At 40.1% G+C, this 20,877-nt stretch overlaps 2 protein-coding genes across 2 annotated transcripts; both read left to right on the forward strand.

Annotated features, from left to right (window-relative positions):
• The first annotated feature begins 2,210 nt into the window (after positions 1-2,210).
• On the forward strand, positions 2,211-11,140 carry chmp1a (charged multivesicular body protein 1A). Its single transcript, XM_042496424.1, has 7 exons — positions 2,211-2,322; positions 4,374-4,393; positions 4,490-4,567; positions 6,384-6,530; positions 6,679-6,807; positions 6,988-7,181; positions 9,206-11,140. The coding sequence occupies exons 1-7, from the start codon at positions 2,316-2,318 to the stop codon at positions 9,225-9,227; spliced, it is 597 nt and encodes a 198-aa protein (XP_042352358.1). The 5' UTR covers positions 2,211-2,315; the 3' UTR covers positions 9,228-11,140.
• A 5,477-nt stretch (positions 11,141-16,617) lies between these two features.
• slc10a3 (solute carrier family 10 member 3) lies at positions 16,618-19,968 on the forward strand. Its single transcript, XM_042496868.1, has 2 exons — positions 16,618-17,802; positions 18,732-19,968. Exons 1-2 carry the CDS (start codon positions 17,046-17,048, stop codon positions 19,385-19,387), a joined length of 1,413 nt encoding a protein of 470 aa, XP_042352802.1. The 5' UTR covers positions 16,618-17,045; the 3' UTR covers positions 19,388-19,968.
• The last annotated feature ends 909 nt before the right edge of the window (positions 19,969-20,877 follow it).

Consider the following 20,877-nt stretch of genomic DNA (forward strand, 5'->3'; position numbering starts at 1 on the left):
CACAGCAAAACAACAAAAACAAGTGGTGACAATCCAGGTTTCAAAGGGTCAAGTGAAGGATTGAAATACTTCTTCCACCACTGTTCATACAGTAAACTATAGTTCCAGTGCTGCGATCTTACCAAAGTGTGATTGCCATCTTATCGTCTGTAACAGGACATGTTGGGTCACTGTTTGGTCCCTAGTTTCTTCCCAACCATAAAGGGTGTGGAGGAAGGCCTTCGTGCCTTGACGGCATCAGCTATAGTCACATTGGACGGCGAGGCGTGGATGTTTTCTCGTGATGGAGCTGTGATGATGATGGCAGGCAAACGTGGAGAGGAGTTGGTTGAATCAAACTCAGTGTTGGGTTGTGATGAGGGGGGTCTCTCTGTAACTGAGTGGTGGAAGACACACACAGACGGACACCAAATATCAACTATATATTTCTATTATATTTAACCGCTAAAATAGCTTCCATGTTTTAGGGAAGGTTCAGTACGGATGAATGAACCAGATAAAATCATAAAAAAATGCTCTTTACCCACAACTCATCTTTTCCATTTTCTGTTTCACCTCCCGTCTACTGAACGTTGTCACACATGAAGAGCAACAGCACCTTTAAATTGGATTGTGCTAATTTCTTAAGAGTGTTATTGCTGAGTCCACATCATATTAGTATATTAGAGTTTATTACTGTGAACGATGGCATCTGAATATATACGACTGCCTTGATAAAAAGACAGCAGACATTTTTACCCTGCTGAACACGCTGGTGGATGATGGAGCTGAGGCATAATACAAACTGTAAACATAATCATAAAAGGCTCTTGTTGTATCGGTAATTGTTTAGCTGCTTCGCTGGCTTGGTTGTTACTAATGCTGATCAGCATTAATCTCAAGCTAAAAAAGACGTGGTCATCAGCACCTTCATCTCAGAGGACTCTTTATATCAAACATCAGTTCTGACGATTGATCTTAAATATAAAGAATAGAATAAAGCTCGGCTGGGACAGCTCGTGCTTTGTTAATTAAAGTATTTACTCTGTGTCTGATAGCAAAAAGAAATACAAAAGTTATCAGGGTGCTATGTCAGTAGACACACAAATATCCTCATCTACAGTCCATGCACAGATCTGTCTCCCCTGCATTTTAAGACAAATAAAGTGCTGTATAGGCTATTTCATCCTTACCTGGATATTCTTTCTGGCTCACTCCAGACCCCATTTGTCCTTACATACATGTTGCTCACATTTTGGCCAGTCTCTGCTGCAGCACATTAAGACTGTGTATTGTGTCTTGAGGCTTTTACTGTTACCCTCCCTCGTCCCTGCCACTCCCCCCCGTCTCCGTCACTCTCTGTCTGGCTGACAGACACTAATCCTGCGCAGTGGCTCACAGCAGTAGTGACAGGGACTGGATTTAAAGGGCAAACAGGGTTAACTAACATAAACTAGGGATGCACGATGTTGGATTTTTTGACGATATCCATTATGCCAATATGTAACAACTTATTTGGCCATTAACTGATAGTGACATATAGTAAATCAGTGGATTCACCGCTCACAAAAAGGCTGAATTAATTCTTGTTTTTAATTTCTTGTTGTTTTTTTTTTGTCAGCTGTTGTGACACATTATAGCTTGTAAAGTTGAAATTTTAAGTGTCCTCATTATGTGAGATATTGAAATGCACCTGCTCTGTGCTGCAGGACAGAGCTCCACTCAGGCTGAGCTGTGGGGGGCTTCCCATTAATAACTGTTGAATAAAATGGTCATTCCTGTCTCTGTGTGTGTGATAGGCGCAGCAGCAGTATCACAAATATTGAAGCGGCATTCGTCCTCTGCAATAAATAAATAAATAAAAGAATATCCAAATTAACCCAATTAACGAATACCCAAAGAGCCGAATATTTGGATCCAGACCTTCTCATAACATCAGTAACACAACCCCTCTGTCTGTCTCATTGTTTTCTGGAGAGGTTCTGTAAATCCTCCAGTCTCTTATCTGTGCAGGGTCCTTGAATTTAAAGGACAGGGCCTAGAAAGTCATTGAATTTGATGTTCAAGGTGTGCGGACCCTGTGAGAATATTTCATCTGCGCATTTATTTCCACGCTCGATGCCACATGGCGGCGGTGATGCACCATTACGTTGTTGTCCAACAGCCAAAATACATCAAGAAGAAGAAGAGGAATTTATCTTTTGATCACGTGACTACTCCTGGACCAGGAAGTGCGGTGTCAGATCCACCGTAATATCAAAACAAACCAAGAAGAGACTGTTTGCGAGCTGAAAATCTGTTTTCCTGTGATCGCTTGGACTCATATTCGTGTTGACATGGACGGTATGTCGTGTTTTCACAGTCGGACGGTCCGTGTTGCTGGTGGTTGTGTCTATTTTTAGCTCCAGCAGCAGTCTAATGACAGAAAGCTAACATTAGCTTGTTAGCTGGGGCGGGAGTTAGCTAGGTTAGCTGTCAGACCTGTTTTCAGTTTATTCCTTTAACACTATTATCTGCCTAACTGTAGCTGCAAGACTGACTAATAATTTGACCTTTGGTGCAATTCAATATCTTTTCTTAACGCTGCGTGTCACGGAATATTTTCCTAACAAATGACTTGTGTTGGGAATGTTACACACCCTCAAAATGTGATTAACGTTGATGTAACTTCGACAGACGTCGACACATTTACACTGTTAGGTTTGGTTTCATACAAAAACACGAAGACTCAGTGAAAGATACAGCAGCTGTGAACAATTGAATATTTTTTTCCAGGTTGGGTTTATTGCCACCGCTTGGTTAATTTTAAGTGAATTATAAAAATAGGATAATACATTTCCACCGACTAATATTTTATCATTTTCTGATTTACTGGAAAACTAAAAATGCTTTAACAAAGACTAGCACAGGCGAAAAAACCCAGAGGCAATATAACAATATGACAATACAAGCCAAACAATATTGACCGCATCTTCTCCATAATAATAACCAATAACTAAGAAGATTAATAATAATGATAATCCTAATAATAATAACTATATTTATATAGCACCTTTAAAAACAGTGTTTACAGAAATGCTTTAACAAACAAAAAAAGCAGAGGCAAGAAACCACAGAGGCAAAATAACAAAACAAGACATTGCCAAACTAAGGCCAGACAAGAATTAAACAGGAGATTAGAGTCACACATTAGAAACATACAATAACAACATAAAAGCAGTAATTACAGAATATTATGAATTATAATTTCAAGCAGGATCAGGACAGATTAAAGAGATGAATTAAAAGACAAATTAAAAAATGACGTCACATAATAGCAAGTCTCTTAAAATGGGTTTTAAGAGGAGATTTAAAATAAAGTCGCTGATTCTTCTTCTGATTTTATGGTACAATAGTTTCTACTGTTTCAGTCTTTAAATATGTGACAGTACAATATTTGTCTTTTTTTTTTTTTTTACAAAGAGCACCACTCAGAGCCTCCCACAAAAGTGTTCAAGCAGAAGTCCTGTTTACACATTTGAAAAGAAATTCAAAACAAACATCATTGCTTAAGTACTACATTTCCAGGGCAAAGACACAAGGTTCCCATGGACAAGGAATATCTGGAGTAGTCCTGGAATATCACACTGTCATATCCAGGCCTGTAAAAGTCAGGGAATTAGTAAAAATCATTGGAAATTTTGTAAAAGTCATGGAATTTTATTGTGTGTAATTGAAATGAATTTTTACGGTAATGTTCTGTGGATAACTTTCCATGTAATGTAAATCAAACATAACCAACTGTTAGAGATTATAAGAGGTTGCTGTCTCATTTTCATACAGTAATAAACATTAGGGGTAAATTATACAGTAGTGGAAGATGCCTCCCTTAAGGGCAAAGTCAATGTACTGCAAAATAAAACCATATTGGGATATGAGTGCAGCATATAAAGGATGACGAGGCATAAACATCCCACTGTTGGGAGAGATAAATTGACAGTAGACTTGCCAGTTTTGTTGTTAAATCTCAAAATCTTGTAAAGAGCCAAGCTTAAAATGAGCTATCTGACTAAATAGTACTGTGGTGCCAGGAAGAAATTATATTCCAGATGTATGGAGACATACTTGCCTGGTACAGACCCCAGCAAAAAAAAAAAAAAAACAAACAGTGAAATGAAATACAAAAATCACAATTCCCACTAAAATCATGACTCATTTGGCAATGCTATGGCATACATATGGCAGTCCTAGACCAGACAGCTCCTAATCAGTTTTTTATCAATCTCAGAGAATGAAAAACCGATGTTTGGGTGTAGACTGGAGAGTTAGTTCATCACTATGTAAAAGATAATCCATTGTGACAGTATACATTACTGCATAAAACTTCATAACTCTGTCTCTCACTGTCTCTACAGAAACACTCTTCCAGCTGAAGGTATGTATCTGTGAAAGGTTTAATCCGTATCAGCTTGATAAAACTTGAAGTGGATCATTTATTCATTTCTCATACATCTTTCTTTGTGGTCCACAGTTTTCTGTCAAGCAGCTTGAGAGAGCGGCCAAGAGGTCAGAGAAGGATTCTGAAAAGGAGCAAGCCAAGGTCAAAAAGGTGAGCAATCTGTGGCGGCTGTACTGTTAAGATGCATGCCACACACTGCGATCACAGTGTCCCACAATGTTTTGTTCAATTGTTTTTGGAAAATGCCCAAAAAATAATAATAATCTAAAAAGAGACCAAGCTTTTGTTGGTGCAATCATTTAAATGAAAGGAATGCTAATAAAAAAGAAAATTAGCAGAGATAAAAAAGTGAATGGTTAACAGCAAGGATAGGTTTTTAAAGCTGTATTTACTCACTGACTGCTATGTGTGCAGCACAAGTGCACAATGTAAATAATCCAGACAGATATCATCTGCATACAGAACATCTTTTGTCTTTTCTCTTTTTTCTTTAGTCGGTGGTATAATGTAGAGGATGGCCTGTAAAGGATGTTGATAATGTTTGGGTGTGGCTGTCTGAGGTTGTGCCGGTAACTCTTATTTTCCAGACCTATTAGGTCATTGTGTATGCATCCCCAGCACAGCTGAATACATCAATAGATAATACAGTGGGATAAATAATTAAAATGTAGTTTAAAAACAAATATAAAGCTTTTTCTTTCCCTTTACCTCCAGTCAGAGGATTAAAAGGGAGAAATGCCTTATATTTTTTCCACTTTACATCCCATTAGTTGATTAAATGAATTAAGACTGTATGCCTGACATTTTGTAAAAGTATGTGATTAAGTGTCTTTTCTCATAATGTCGAAGAAATGTAACTGAAAAACACAAATTTTCTCACCCCTTTATATGAAAACATGACTTTTCAGAGCCCTAAAGCGCTGCACGTGCCACTGCACACAGCTGTTCACATGTTTATTTAGAGTTTTAATATTGAACATGTCGCATGTCCTAACTGCATCAAATTCAACAGTGCACATCCTTGGATCCCCAGGAATACACCTGTCACGTGTGAAGTAGATCTGATGAACAGCTTCTAGACATGTGAAGGACAGACAGGTAGCTTTATAGGTAGATTTAACCAACACGTGTATTTATCGATATATTCAGCTGTATCTTCAAGGTGTCTCAAAACCCTTAACTGTCATTTGTCAGGTTTGGTTAGTAAACTATTTATGCACATTTTACTGGTCTAATGACACGGGGAGTTTCACACATCAGTCAGCAGGTGGCAGTACAGCTTTAAGCATTGACAAGGAACGCCTCGGTTGTTCCATGAAATTGATGTGTCACTATCATTATTATCATCATGAATGGCTTGTTGTTTTAGAGCTAAATATTGATGCTATAAGGTCATTTGGTATTGCTGGTCTTGTTTTAAATGCAGGCTTGGCTCAGAGATTACAGAAAATAAATATTTTCTTTCATGTAACTGTGAGGTTATAATAATCTCTCGTCCTCTCACTGGCTAGAGACATTTCTTGTCTTCACTTTACGTACCCTGTCTAAGAGCTCACATGTATTGTGTTATTAGTATTGCTAACTGTATGTGAACCACACTTTTCGTGCTGAATTACAAACATGAAACTACTGGAAAACAAAGCTGGAAAAATAAACAGTAAAAAGGGTAAAAAAAAAAAAAAAAAAAAAAGAAAACATACTTTTCGTGACATTGTTTTTGCAGGGAAGGCAGTGATGACTTGGTAACTCCATAATGAATATAGTCATTAGTTGCAGCCTTTGTTGACTTAATTGGAAAAAAAAGGAATATCAGCTTATGTACAATTTTGCCACAAAAGATTACACGTGTTTTTGTGAGTCAGTCTTATTACTGTATGTGTACATACATAGATTCTGCTAAATGAGTTCTATTAAAGGTGAATTGCAGATGCGGCTGTGTTAAAAGTGTCTTTGTCTTCCTCACCAGGCTTTGCAACAGAAAAATGTGGAAGTTGCCAGAGTTTATGCAGAAAACGCTATCCGGAAAAAAAATGAAGGTATTAATTTGCTGCGCATGGCGTCTCGAGTCGACGCGGTGTCCTCTAAAATCCAGACTGCTGTCTGCATGAAAGGTGTAAGTTACTGTGTTCAGTCAGCTCACTTATACTTGCTACCTTTACATTCAAAATGTGTGATAGTAAAGCAACCGTTTTCATATGACCACATCCTTTTATGTCTTTCCATAAAAACAAATATCTTTTAAAAGCATTTTTTTCCATCAGGTGACCAAAAACATGGGTCAGGTGACCAAAGCTCTTGACAAAGCTCTGGGCACCATGGATCTCCAAAAGGTCTCTGCTATCATGGATAAATTTGAAAGCCAAGTCCAGAACCTCGACGTCCACACCTCAGTGAGTGCCTGCAGACTGTCTGCATTTGTTCTTTTTCTTTTTTATTTGCTTAAATTGTTTTGGTCCTTGCTTTTAAAAACTCTGGCTGGTTAGATATTCTGTAGTTGAACTGAAGAGTACGTGCTTGAATTTAAGTCTTAAAAATAAAACTCAGGTCCGTCCCTCTCTTTGCTGCACCAGGTGATGGAGGATTCCATGAGTTCGGCAATGACACTGACCACGCCTCAGGAGCAGGTGGATGACTTGATCCACCAAATAGCAGAGGAGAACGGGCTGGAGGTGATGGACCAGCTCAGCCAGCTGCCTGCAGGAGCCACCTCAGTGGGCGCAGAGAGCTCTCGGAGCCAGGAGAGGGAGGACCAGCTGTCTCGACGGTAAGGACCAGTGTCTGTTTTCGGTCTAAGACAATGTGTTTCCTCCCGTAACGACTGGGTTACAGGTTAGAGGCAACATCCGTGTATCTGGCTCATGTTTCTTAAGCAAGACACTTAATCTTCCCAGTTTTTACCTAGTAAACTCTTTTCATTCTCTGGCTCCTCTGCTAACAAGTAGCACATGAGGAGGAGCATGAGATCAGGAAATTAGATTACACAGGCCGCTTCTACACCGACACACAGAGCGCTGTTGTTGTGGTCGCAGTCATAATTAAAGACAGAAGGAAGATACTGAATTAATGTGATACAGGTCATGAGAACAGTCAAATGAACTGTGGTTTGTAAAGCAGACTGCAGTTTGTCATATGTGACTTACAGTTACATATATGTTTAACTTACAGTCACATGCACAGTAAAAATGGGCTTTTGCTGCCTTAACTTAAAAAATACATTATAGTTCAGTACATTAGATTCTTTAAATTGCTACTAAATTGCTACTAATTGGTTATTAAGGTTATGTCAGCAAAAAATATCTAGAGATATCTATCAACAATAAAACTTAAAAAAATAAAAAGAATTTTAAGATTTTTATTAACCAAAAAATAAGTTTTCTTTTAATTGTTAATTGACTAATCTTTTTTCCACAAAGGATCAGTGATTTATAGTTTTAAGCAGTGTGAAAGTGACCTGGCCAGTGGACGGAGCTCTGTCTAAGCTAGAATGTTTCCAACATGGCAGCCGAATCACAAACTTTCTCATTTTACAGCTAAACAGTTCACTAAGACAAGTTTTAATATGTTTTGTACATTGGTACAAAAATAATGTAAAAATCCAGTACTGCCTTAAATTATCAGTCCGGCTCATGGATTTCCAACCTTGCCCACAATGGCCTCATGCAACTAGAGTGATGGAAGAGACTTCCTCATATGTACTAGCATGGAAAAATCTCTGGCACTTCACATGTTTTTATTTTCTAACAATACATTTGTAATCATGTGTTATTGATGCAAAATGTAATGCAACTACAGCCGTAATTCAGACATGGTATAATAATGTCATTTAAGCTGCATTTCCATCCAAAGCTTTAGGTATAAGGCCTTTGAAACCAAAAGTAATACGTACAAACCGATACCGAGACCCGAGATCTGTGAAGCATCTCCACTGCAGACAACACTCTGACATGTCGGCAGCATTGTTGTCACTTGCTGTATTTCCTCATCACCAATGATAGAGTGAAGTCTGCACCTTGTTTTTCGGCCGCAGAACGGGGCTGCGGCTCTCTCTCTCTCTCTCTCTCTCTCTCTCTCTCTCTCTCTCTCTCTCTCTCTCTCTCTCTCTCTCTCCTCTCTCTCTGGGATATTTCTAAATTTTGGGTTTGTGAACTGACTCCTTGTCAGGCAAGAGCAGGGGTTTTGTGCTGCTGGAGCGCACAGGAATGACAGAATATAAGCAGTTTGGGTAATCCGGTCCAAAATGAATATACACTTTTTACTAAGTGTAAGTCATCCAAGAAAGACAAAAACAGTTGAGGGGTCTAAGTTTCATATTGAAATTTAAGGTGTGTTGATGGATTCACTCTGACAACTCATGCATTGAGTAAAATTAGAAGTAAATGTTCCACATTAAAAGTTGCCGACAGTAGGCCTCGTGAATTTAAAAAAATTCGGTTTACAACTGCTGCCAGGGGCTGCAAACGTCATTTCATTTTATAGCTATAGTTAACTAACTAGAGGTGAGAAAAACGGGGGCGGTAAGGAATGGTCTATTGGTACTGTCCACAACTTTTCATAATCGAAATGAACTGAACCGACCTCCTTGGTGGAAATGCAGCTTTTGCATTTGAGATGAATTTTTATTATATTTTGATGACAACTAGAGGGAGTGTTTTTCCCCAGTTCATAACACTGACAGTTGGGAAATGTAATTCAGTTCACTGCAAATTTAAAGCTTGTATCTCATTTCACAGAAGCTCCAAACAATAAAACTCTCCCAAGTTTTTTTGTTGTTTTTTTCACACATTTCAGGTTGGCTCAATTGCGGAACTGAGGCTCCTCGAGGAGAGGCGACGGCGCTTACAGCTGTGAGGAAGCAGACGAGTTTAATGACGGCGACAGGAGCTGTGTGTGTTTCTATTGAACTGTTCCTACCAGGAGGACTTAATGAGCCTATCGATTACCATCCCCCTGCTCTATAAATACACAACACACACAAACACACACACCTGCTAGAAATAACCATCTGAGAAGGCATGAATCTCTCTCTGGTTCACCTTCCCATTTCGATCCATCTATTCCTGTTTCTATCTCCACCTCTAATTCCCCACTGAGTCTCATTTTACCTTTTATGTCTCCTTTTCTCCTTCCCTTTTCCTCCCTCTTTCTCCATTAACGCTACCGCCTCCTCCTCCTGTGACTTCATTCACCGGTTCTCAGATCACACACTTTTGGATGTATGTTCTTAAAAAAAAAAAACACACACACACACACACACACATTTTACAAACTGTATAATTTACAATGAAGAAACTGAAAAAGTTTTAATAAGCAGTTAGAATGATTATAAGGGAGTTGGGCGTCCCTGGCTCTCACAAGGTGCAGGGTGGGTAAAGATGTATCTACATGTTGTTTTTAAGTTGTTTTTTGGGGTGTGCTCTGTCAGTTAGAGATGGACTAATCTGTTGGGGAAAATGGAACATAGATTTGACTGGAAGAAATCAGTTTTTGCACTTTTGTGTTTGGTAAATTTTAAGTTTTAAACAGACATGTTCATTCAGGCAACAACAGCTTCATGATGTTATTATAACATTGTACACAACAAAGGACAGTCCTCAAATCTTTTGTTTCTGATTGACAAAATTAATATTTTTTGTGTTCTACTTTCTTTTTATTTAGATTTGTTGATTTTTTTTTCCTCATTACTGTATTCACACGTTTTGCTTTGAACGCCTTATTTGAGTTGCAGCTGCTTGCATATGTGCTCCCCCCGTCAGTGCCTGAATAGGACAGTAGTTTTAAAAAGCAAACAGCAGCAAACAAACTCATCAGACAGTCGTCCAAATGAGGAATTTTCCGTTCCTCTTCCTGCCAGACAAGCCTGAAAGGTTTTTGTCGTGGTCTAAGCCAACATCACTTCAGGTCTGGCTGTGATGAGTGTGAGCTCCGGTTGCCATCGCTGTCACAGGGGGACATTTATTATCTCTTTAAATCTGCAGAGTGAAGTTGCCTGATCTCTTGAAGCTGTCCCCCAGCAACACTAAAACCTTACTCAGATATTTTTGGAAGCCTCTTGTTCTCAGAATAAAGTAATCACCCTCACCTTTCTTTTTCCCTCATCTCCAAACAGGAGAAGACATCAATTAAGAGCAGGGATGTACATGCTGGATCTTTTATTCATTTGACAAAAATCAGCTCCTATAAATGACTCCACATAAATGAGAGAAAAAGAGAACCAGTGAAAAATCACCAGTGAAATCAAACTGGTTTTGATGCTTCTGTCAGTGAGCAGTCAATGTAGATGTCACTGTGTTTACATGAGCATGAACAACCTGTTTATAATCAGGTTATAAGAGTATCCTGTTTATGTGTTTGAGCACGTAAACACTATATTCCCTTTATGAGAAACCTGAATATGGAGCTGGAGTATTGCTAGAGTACCCTGAAAGAAACCAGGACGTGAGTAACCTGATTTCTCTGTGCTCATGTAATCACCATATCCCGTATATGATTATAACCTGGATGATCCTTATAAACAGGTTTTTCATGTGCGTGTAACTCTCTGAGAGGGCAGGCTGGCCAAAGCTGGACCTCAGCCTGTGACAGAGCAGCTTCACCCTCCGACGTTTTCATTTTTTTGTCCATTTTAATACAGGGAGGGTTTGTTTTTCCTCCAAGTTCAGCAGACTTTGCAGCACTTTTGTTTTCTATATTTATCTTGGGAAAATAAAATTGTACCCTCTGAAACAGTGTCTCATTTGAGTTCAGTGGTTTGAGTGTTGAGTTCAGACAGACGATGGTTAAATTGATGCGGTTGAGCTTTATATACAGAAGTGTGTGTCAGCTGTAATTCCAGGCAGCAGTAGATTGCATCGAAAGCTTGGAGACAAAGGATTTGGCTGCAAATGCAGCTGTTATAAAAATCCACTTGCTGCTGAATGATTTAAACATGTTTAACTATGTGGGTGTCTTAAAAAAAATCATAGTGAGGTTTATGTAACTCAGCTTGCTTTCAAGCATGATTGAATGAAGTTAGGTTAATTTTTTGGTATCATAACAAAGCTTGCTAGAAAGTTACTTTGGTCAGCTAAAAGTGCCAACAAAACACATTCTCTCATAAGTTCTCTGTACCCAGGTAGCCAAAATGACCTGTCCCAGCATCAGCATGAACTCGGCAGGCAGGAAGAAATGAATCGGGCTGCATCCAGTTGCCCAATTTGGTTGAGACTCTGGACAAATGACAACCCAGAATCGAGCCAAATAAACTGTCCTGATTCTGGCGGCTGTAGCATCTATCACTGGGTGAGTTTCCATTACAGATTTGCGTAAAAATTAAGTGATATTTTCAAAATGTCGATAAAACACAATTGCGAGATGACTGTTAACATTGACTGATGTTAGGCAATAACATTCCAAGAAGCATGGCGATGGATGTTCAAAACATAAGCAGGTTTATTTCAAGGAGTGTTGTGCAAGCAATAATGGAAAGGCAGGCCCCTTATCCATTGGAGCGGCCACGTATGAGGGGTTTCTGAAAAGTGATAGCCCATGATTACACAGAGGAATTCTGGATTCAAAACTTTCGGATAATCTGCTCAACTTTTGAAGAGTTATGTGATGCAATATCACGTCTAGCTTCTGCTGCATCATGTCTGAGGGAGCCAGCTCCTACTGACAAGTACATAGCCATAGCATCATGTGACCTATAAAAGCCCAAAAAAAAAGTGTTTCCATTGCAGGTTTGCGAAATATAGCTTTTTTTTCCCGCCTGAAATACCACTACCACACACAAAAACTTTTCTGCAATAAATGGGAGGGTTTTTTTTCCAAAATTGACTTGTTTCCATTTGGGTTAATGGAAACCCACCTACTGAGTATGCTTATGAGGTGGGTTCGCTAAGTTTAAGTGCAATTTCATTCAAGTTTTCATTTACTGCCTTAATTTGTGCTACTTTGAGGAAGTTCATGCCTCTGCCCTGGCTTCTTGTTTACTTGCACCATCTCTAAAATTAGTTTTGTTCAGTCTGGACCTCAGTTCTTCAGCCAGGTGGGGTTTCACTGGGCTCTTGTCCTCCTTATTTATAAAACCCTGGCTACGGTCCTGCTTATGACAAACTGTTGCAAGGCCACCTAGTCGAGGATAACCTCGGGCGGACTGCCACTAGACTCTCATTTGCAACACAACACGAGGCAGATCATAACCACTGCCCTGAGTTGGTTCATGAATATATTTACACAGATGCAGTGTGTTCACACACAAATGCAAATACAGGCCACTGTGTTCTCTGGGTAAACAGCTGAAACTGCAGCACAAACTGCAAATATTCCTGCGATTTCTCTCCGACGCCATTAGGAAAGTGTAAAGATTTGCAGTGGTGGAACGTAACAAACAAAGGGGCTTTTTTTTTTTACATTCCTCTTTACTCTTTCTCTCCTGCTCTGTTTTTAAGATAAGTCATGAGGTAAATTATCATACCATGGGTAAATAATTAGACTGCCCAGGGAGGGGAGCAGCCACAAATGCCAGGCAGGAAATGTGCGTGCCTGGCAGCCCCATAACAACTGGCTGTCGCTCCACGAAAATGTCAAAGAAGAGGCCAGAGCAATCACCCCAGCAGGTTGTCTTGGCGTGCACTGAGTGTTTCCACTGTGGACTCCCCCGCCTTTTCTTTTTCTGGAAGCCTTGACTTACCCATGCTGACAGAAGGAGGACGCACAACTCATGACAACACAATAGATGATGAACAAGCTGTCCCAGGACTGCCTTTAACACACTGAGCGGTGACAGTTGATATCGAGTATAAGCCGAGGTGGTGTCTTCGCTGGGAAATACCGACCTAGTGACCTCGCTGACCCTGCACAGAAGAAAACTGGAGCTTATGAATTGAAAATGGCTTTTAAATATGTGAGTGTCTCCCAGCGTGAGACAGTTACTATAAAAAGAGATGCTCGCTGTGTGACGCGTACAGAATGGAGTTCCCCTTTAATGCCACATTGGGCGGCAGTGTCAGGTTTCATGGTTGTGTCTGCTGTTTGTGTATGACAAATAAGCAATAGCCCACTTGGCAGCAGGTTTGTAACTGGAAACTGCTCAGGGAGTGTGGCTGTGTCGATTTTCCTCCATAAGCATTATGGATCAGTGTCAAAAGATACGACAACAAGGATACTCAACCTGCTTTGCTTTGGGGCCACTTTTGCAAAACGACAGGAGGTCAGGAACAGCAGCCCCATACATGTTTCTAAGATTTGAAGTCATCTCTAGGTTTTCAGGACATTTCTTGGATTTAAAGGCGTTTGTTGAATTTTAGGACATTTCATGTATTTTAGCAAGTTTCAAAGATTTTAGGAAATCTCTAGGATTTTTGGATGTTTCAAGGATTTTAAGACATTTTTAGGGTTTTAGGACATTAGAGGCTTAGCTAGAAACTCAGTCAGGGTTTACTTCACTGGCACTTTTTTTGATGAAAGAAACTCTATTTTGATTCTGTTTTAATCACTTTGGCACCTTGTGTTTACAAAAATATTTTTAAAAAATCTCAGTGTGAATCACCTTATTTTTATTGTGAATTCAAAGAAATGGTTTGGGGCCTCCCAGCATCCTACTGGGGGCCAGATTTTGCCTGTGAGCCGTATGTTGAGTATCACTGTACTACCAGGATCAAAGGACAGGGAAACTGACAGTGAAAGCCTGGATGAAGAGGGCAATAGAGATGAGCGATACAATTTACATGTTTGCAAAAGATGATGCGTAAGTGATAGATGAGCTGGAAGAGGTGTCAACATAAACACTTTTGAAGTGTGAATGACTTTAACAAGCGTTGTCATCTGCTTCATTATCACTTCATCATTGTGATTTCTGTTTCTACAAATTCCGCCATTTTTCTTTATTCGGGAAATTAGATGCATGTTCTACTGTGTCTCTGTGTGATGGGTAATCCCCAGCTACCCTCTTTCCCCCTCAGCCCCATGGATGTATTACAGGGAAGTCAGCCCCCCTCCCAGTGGATACAAATGAGTGTTCCCTCTCCCATGTGACCGTCCCTGCCTATTGGCTGAGGGACAGGGAGAGTTGAGCTTTGGGCCGCTCTGATTGGATTAATAGATGGTTTCGTCAATACAGTCAGAGTTACCCAGAGAGAAACAGGAAGTAGCGGAATTTTCTTAAAAAAAATAAATACATGCTTTTTGTTATGAGTAAATGAATGTGTAATATAAGCATAATAATGTGTGCTATTACTACTACTACTACTAATAATGATATTAATGATAATAATTTTATTTATATTGCATCTTTCAAAATAGAGTTATAAAATGCTTCACAGATTACACCGGATAATAGAGAGGGATAGACAGGATAGAGTTATCAAAATGTTTGTGATTACAAATGTGTTATATGTGAATATATTACTTCTGGTGAAAAAGTTTATATGTAAGAATATAACATTTATTTTGTTGCCTTGCATCTTGTCATCATGCAATGCCTTCTTTATTTGCAATATACTCTGTACTTTTTATCGCCTTTACTGCCCAGTTTAAAACATCCGTCAGTAAAGCAATCAAAAAGTAATCAGATGTATTAACTTTACTGTGAGCAAGTCAGTTACTTTGATAAAGTAATTTAAGAATATTTATATTACTTATTACATTTTAATAGGGTAACTAATAATATCTAACCAAATACATTTCAGAAGTAACCTTCTAAACACTGGTGCTCACACGGTGAAAATGACTAATTAGCCTGCAGTTGTGTTCATTCAAATGACCATAAATAAACTAAAATTAGGGTAAGTGTCATTCCAGCATAGGAGTAATGGGGAGTCACTGGGAGGCCATAAATTTTACCCTCGGCCCCTCCCACAAGTTAAAGTCAGCCATGGATGAATTGTATATGGCCTTCAGTAAAATTCAAACTCCAGTAAATTGTCATATTTCTCCTAATTCTAGTAATGTGTATTTTTATCTTTTTGTTTTGTAAGAGAACAGAGTATAAAATAATTTACATCATACTCTTGTATTGTTTAGTGTGTTGTGCATGGATCTCCAGGGCCGTGTGTTAAAAACTGTAATGTTCTAGTTTATTATCCTGTTTGTCATATCTGCCTTGTTTCATCAATCCAGTTAAACACAACTTGATTTATTTCTGCAGGGCAGACAGGAAAAGAAAGAAAAACACTGTAAATCACAAAATTACCTGATCTCAAAGCCCTGTCATTAAAAGTCACTCTCTGTCACGATTTAACCTTTATACTGTAATCTTTAAATAAAAGCCTAGTTCCCATTGAAACACTCAGTCCCTTTTACTAGCCGGGTGTGGTGACACATTTTGACAAATAAAGGCTTGTCTCAATTAGAGGACCGGTCTAGTTGCTATACAGTTCATTTTTATAGAGGTTCTTTGGATGTTGTTGGCTACATGCTGGAGATAGCCTTAGTTAGCTGTTTAGATCATATGTTTGTATATTTTTAAACCTCTGTCAATATGGGCATGCTACACACTTCATTAGCTTGGCATGGTTCTCTACCATTCAATCATATAACTAACTTAATTGCAACCATGAGCATCACAGACGACGGTGTTATCGGCATAGTAAACAAAAAAAGACACAAAAAAGAGATTAGTGGATGTAGAAGACTAGAATTTTAAAAGGCCAGGGAAAAATGTCCAGTGAAATATATTCATAATTATATATATTTAAAATCATTTTACAGAATTATTAGAATTTTTAAGCTTTTTTCAGGTAATTTCTTACTTTGTGTTTTTTGTGTTACTTTCTCATTTTTGTTGGGTCATTTCTTCTTTTGTTGCTCATTAATTTCTTCCCTAACTTGAATCAAATAAAGCCAATTTGCCCAAATGTTTCAAATAAATAATAACAAATGAAAAAAATACTGATTGTATTTCCATCTTTGCTGAGCAAGTTTTGTGTCAAAGTACATAAAAGCCTGTCCCATTAGACGCCTGTCCCAAATATAAGCCTGTTGAGTTCATTAATTTTAGCAAATAACAGCCCCCACAATAATAAATAATCTTAAAAAAATAATAAATGAATAATATTAATTTTTTTTTTTTTCGTATTATTATTATTATTAAATTAGATAATAATAAATAATCCCCTCAGTTTTACTGCACCCCCTCATATTAGTTAGTGAGGTGAAGGCCTTTATTTTGGCATGTCATGAGCGGAAGTGTCATTTGTGCTAAAGTTAGCTTTGTCAAACTAACGTTAGCTCTGAGCAGCGAGCAAACGGCAGCTGAGCTACGATGCTCCCAGTTTTCATCAGCCGGGGAGACACCAAAAACAGAGGACGAGGCGAGGCTTTAGTTTACCGAGACGGACATCTTAGCATCGAGTAGACAAAACCGGATCGGCGGGAGACCTGTGTGAGCGGTGTGTGGGTGCCCGGGGCTGCTGCTGTGGAGCTGGGCTCGGACAGGACAGGGCGGGGTGATGTTTAGGTTCCGGTATAAAGGCAGCGAGAAAATGGGAACCAGACGAGATGTGGAGCCGGCTGCTGTCGTTTTATACCGGAGACTAGAATGAGAAGTTCACCGTCCTGGTGAAACAGGGCGGCGGTGTAACCGTCTGGGGAGGCCGCTGGCGGGGGAGAAGCGTGTCTCTGCGGCGCCCCTCCGCCCCTGTCTGTCACAAAGATGAGGACGCTATTTACAGTTTGTTGTCTCTTCCTTATTACCGGAGCTGACCGGGCGTGGGCCACCGGAAACCTCACCGTCGACAGCAGTAACGACACCAACCTGACGGCCGACAGCAGCAGCAGGTACATCAGAATCGGGGACGGGTCCTCTCAGGAATTTGAGTTTCCTGAAAACACCAACGGCGTGATTGTAATCTCCAGCCAGTACCGGAGCGCCGCGGCGAGCAGGAAGGGCCGCCAGAGCTGGAAGCAGACGGTGACAGTCCGCTCCCTGGACCCGGAGGTCCTCTCCATACTGAATGTGACGGACAGCGGCCACGCAGGAACAGCCAAAAGCTACATTATCAGCATCCGCTCCGGGTTTCCAGGCCGGGCTCAGCTGCAGATCCAGCTGCTGGACCTGGACCAGGACTCGGTGCCGGTTCTGATCGAGGAGAGGACGGATTACTCGATCAGAGTGGCTCCTGGGAATGATGACCCGGCCACCCGGCTCATTCAGTCGGGTGGCCTGTCGCATTTCTCCGAGAACCCGGTGCTGTTTGCCTTGTTGCCCCTCATCTTCGTCAACAAGTGTGCCTTTGGGTGCAAGGTGGAGGTGGAGGTGCTGCGGGGCCTACTGAGGAGCCCGGTGCCCCTGCTCCTAGGGGTGCTGGGTCAGTTCCTGGTGATGCCTTTGTATGCTTACTGCGTGTCCCGGCTGGCCTCACTGCCCAAAGCGCTCTCCCTGGGCCTGGTCATCACCTGCTCTGCCCCAGGTTGGTTTTTTATTTTCTACGTTGTAAAAATACTGTAAAAATGGTTAATGCTTAGCATGACTTCTCTTGTGCTTCTTTCAGACGCCTTTCACAAGTATTTAAAGCTTTGAACCCCGAGCAAAGTAGTGCAAATTCTTTCAAAAACATGGGTGAAAAGGCAACTTGGTGAGAAATGTTCCACAAATTGCAAGAAATTAATAGATTGAGAAAACTATCTTAAAAAAACGAGGGTAAAAATTAAGGATGCATGATGTTATCAGCAACATACTGATTTCTGCTGAAATCACAAACCAATATTTATATATATTTTTTGTTGACCAAGCGTACATTTACAAAAGATCAACACTAAGTTGAAGTATTTTTCCCATTGTACACAATGAATGAATATTATATACACTGAAAAGCATAGTATTTTATGTTACCATCACGACAAGAGTATGCATAATATGATGTTGATTCCTCTACAGAAGACCTGATGATCACTAAAATTAGTGAGGGAAAAATATTGCTTATTAGCCAAATGAGTTTTTGTATATCAGCACATCAAAAATGGGCAAAAAATTCAATATTGTGCATCCCTAGAAAAACGTCGAGGGAAAAGTTAAAAAGCTAGGGGAACAAAACTATATTATAATTAATAATTTCATATTGAAAATTATGTTACAGAATTTTGATATTTATTAATCACTTTTCCCAAGTCTTGTTTGCCCCCCTCTCTATCTCTCTTTTTTTGTGTAATTTTCTTGTTCATTCTACTTATTTCTTGCTAATTTTGGGATAATTTCCTCCTTCGCAGCCCAGTCCCTTATTCCCATGTTTTGGAAAGAAATCAAGCCAAATTTGCGCAGTTGTGAAAGGGTTAACTAACGATGACTGTGCCCGTTAGTGAGTGAAACCTAATAACCTGGTAATCACCCGCTCTGCTCCAGGTGGCGGGGGCGGTTACCTGTACAGCTTGCTGCTCGGGGGAGACGTCACCCTGGCTATCTCCATGACCCTGGTCTCCACGGTGGTGGCGGCAGCGGCCATGCCTTTGTCATCAGCGCTGTATGGTCGGCTCCTGGGTGTGCACGCTGCCCTGCACGTGCCATTTGTGAAGATCCTTGGAACCCTCCTGTTCATCGCCATCCCCATCTCGCTAGGCATGCTGGTCAAGCTGCGGCTACCTGCCCTCACACGCGTCCTGCTGGCACTCATACGACCCTTCAGCTTTGTGCTCATCGTAGGTGGCATCTTCATGGCCTACCAAATGGGCGCGTCCATCCTGGCCAACGTTAGGCCTCAGATTGTGGCAGTCGGGGTGACGGTGCCTTTGCTTGGACTGGTAGTCGGGGCCGTCCTGGCCAAGCTGGCAGGCCTTGCCCCACCACAGAGGAAGACGGTCAGCATCGAGGTGGGTGTCCAGAACAGCCTGCTGGCACTTGCTGTCATGCAGCTTTCTTTCAGGCGGGTGGAGGCTGATTTTGCCTCCCAGGCGCCCTTCATCGTGGCCCTCAGCAGCACCTCAGAGATGCTGCTGATCGTTCTGGGGTACTTTGCCCAGCGAAGGTTGTGTGGGTCCGCCATCTCCAGGAGTGACGCCTGATTGTAGCCACAGTTTTTTTTGGTTCTGAACTTTTAGAGGACTTTCAAACCTGTGGAAATTTGGTGTCCCACAGTGTTGGCTACGAGACACACAACAATCACCAATCCAGTCATCACTGTTGTGGTACACAGGACAGTGAATGGACTTTTTTTTGTGTTTTGTCGTTGTTTTCATATTTTTCATGAAAACCAAAGGCCTTTTACCCCTCTGAAACCCTTTGTGTTTATTTTACAGTATGTACTTTTTCAAATCAGATTATACTGTGAGGTACTCTATGTAAATATTCATAAGAAGAGGCATACCTATAAAAAGAAAAGATATTTTTGTACCAGATTACTTTTTGTAATCAAAAAGCAAAGATTGATTTGCATTATGTTTACAAGAGGTCCATGTGTCTTAGCCTGAGGGAGACTTTTATTGGGGATTTAATGGAATCGTTTGTCAATCAAACCACAACATGATGATGATGATGTTATGAAAGTATTTGCTACTGATTGTTTTTCCTGGATCTGCGAATCCATGTACTTGAACATAAGAGAGAAGGAGTGAAGAAAAAGTAAATAAAAACATTGTTAAAGCAGGCTTCGGTTTGTTAAGAGTCTGTGTGCGCAGAAACACGTCTAACAGGTCAGTGTTGATCGAGAACCAGCCGGCTCTTTTTTGTACGAAGAGTGTGAGCAAGCTGCATCCTACCAGAAACCAACCTGTGACTGTTTGCACTCAGTGACTGTTTGGTTCGACTTTTGCACACAGGTGGTAGACAGGTTGTTCAGCATATTTTTTGGACGGCTTTGTAGTGCGTGTTGAAATTCCAATGTGGAACATGCTTATTAGATTCTGGATATTTTTAGAATAAAAGTACTGATACCAGTTCCCATATAAAACAGGGCTGAAACCAATTATTCTTTTTATTGTCGATTCATTTCTCAATTACTTGTTCGGTCCAGAAATTGGTGAAAGATGTCTAACACTGTCAAAACCCAAAATGACATGCTCAGATATCTTGTTTTGTCTACAACCCCATGATATAAAGTTCACTATGATAGAAGAATAAAGAGGCCAGAAACTACTTACATTTAAGAAGCTGGAATCAGAGAATTTTTACTTGACATAATAGTTATTAACTCATTTTTTAATCGTTGCAATGATAACACATAATGTATTCATTGTCTCATAAAGCACGAGGGGCCATGTTTCTTCTTTGACTGAGGAAAAAGCCTCTGAGGTTGATTTATTTAAGTATTAGGAGCAATTCTGACACACTTGTACATTACTTGATTTAATTTCACGCCACTTCATACTTCTACTTCACCACATTTGCGAGGAACATGTTGTACTTTTAAATCCACTACATTTATCTCACAGCTTTTGATATTTTTCAGATTCAGATTTTAAAATCCCAAAATGAGCATCGAAAGTAGAAGGCCTAGAATGCTATTTACCTGTTAATGTATTAGTTATGAATGTCCGCACTAATAGAGCAATCTAAC

The sequence above is a fragment of the Plectropomus leopardus genome, chromosome 11 (genome assembly GCF_008729295.1).
Source record: "Plectropomus leopardus isolate mb chromosome 11, YSFRI_Pleo_2.0, whole genome shotgun sequence".
Lineage (NCBI taxonomy): Eukaryota > Metazoa > Chordata > Actinopteri > Perciformes > Serranidae > Plectropomus > Plectropomus leopardus.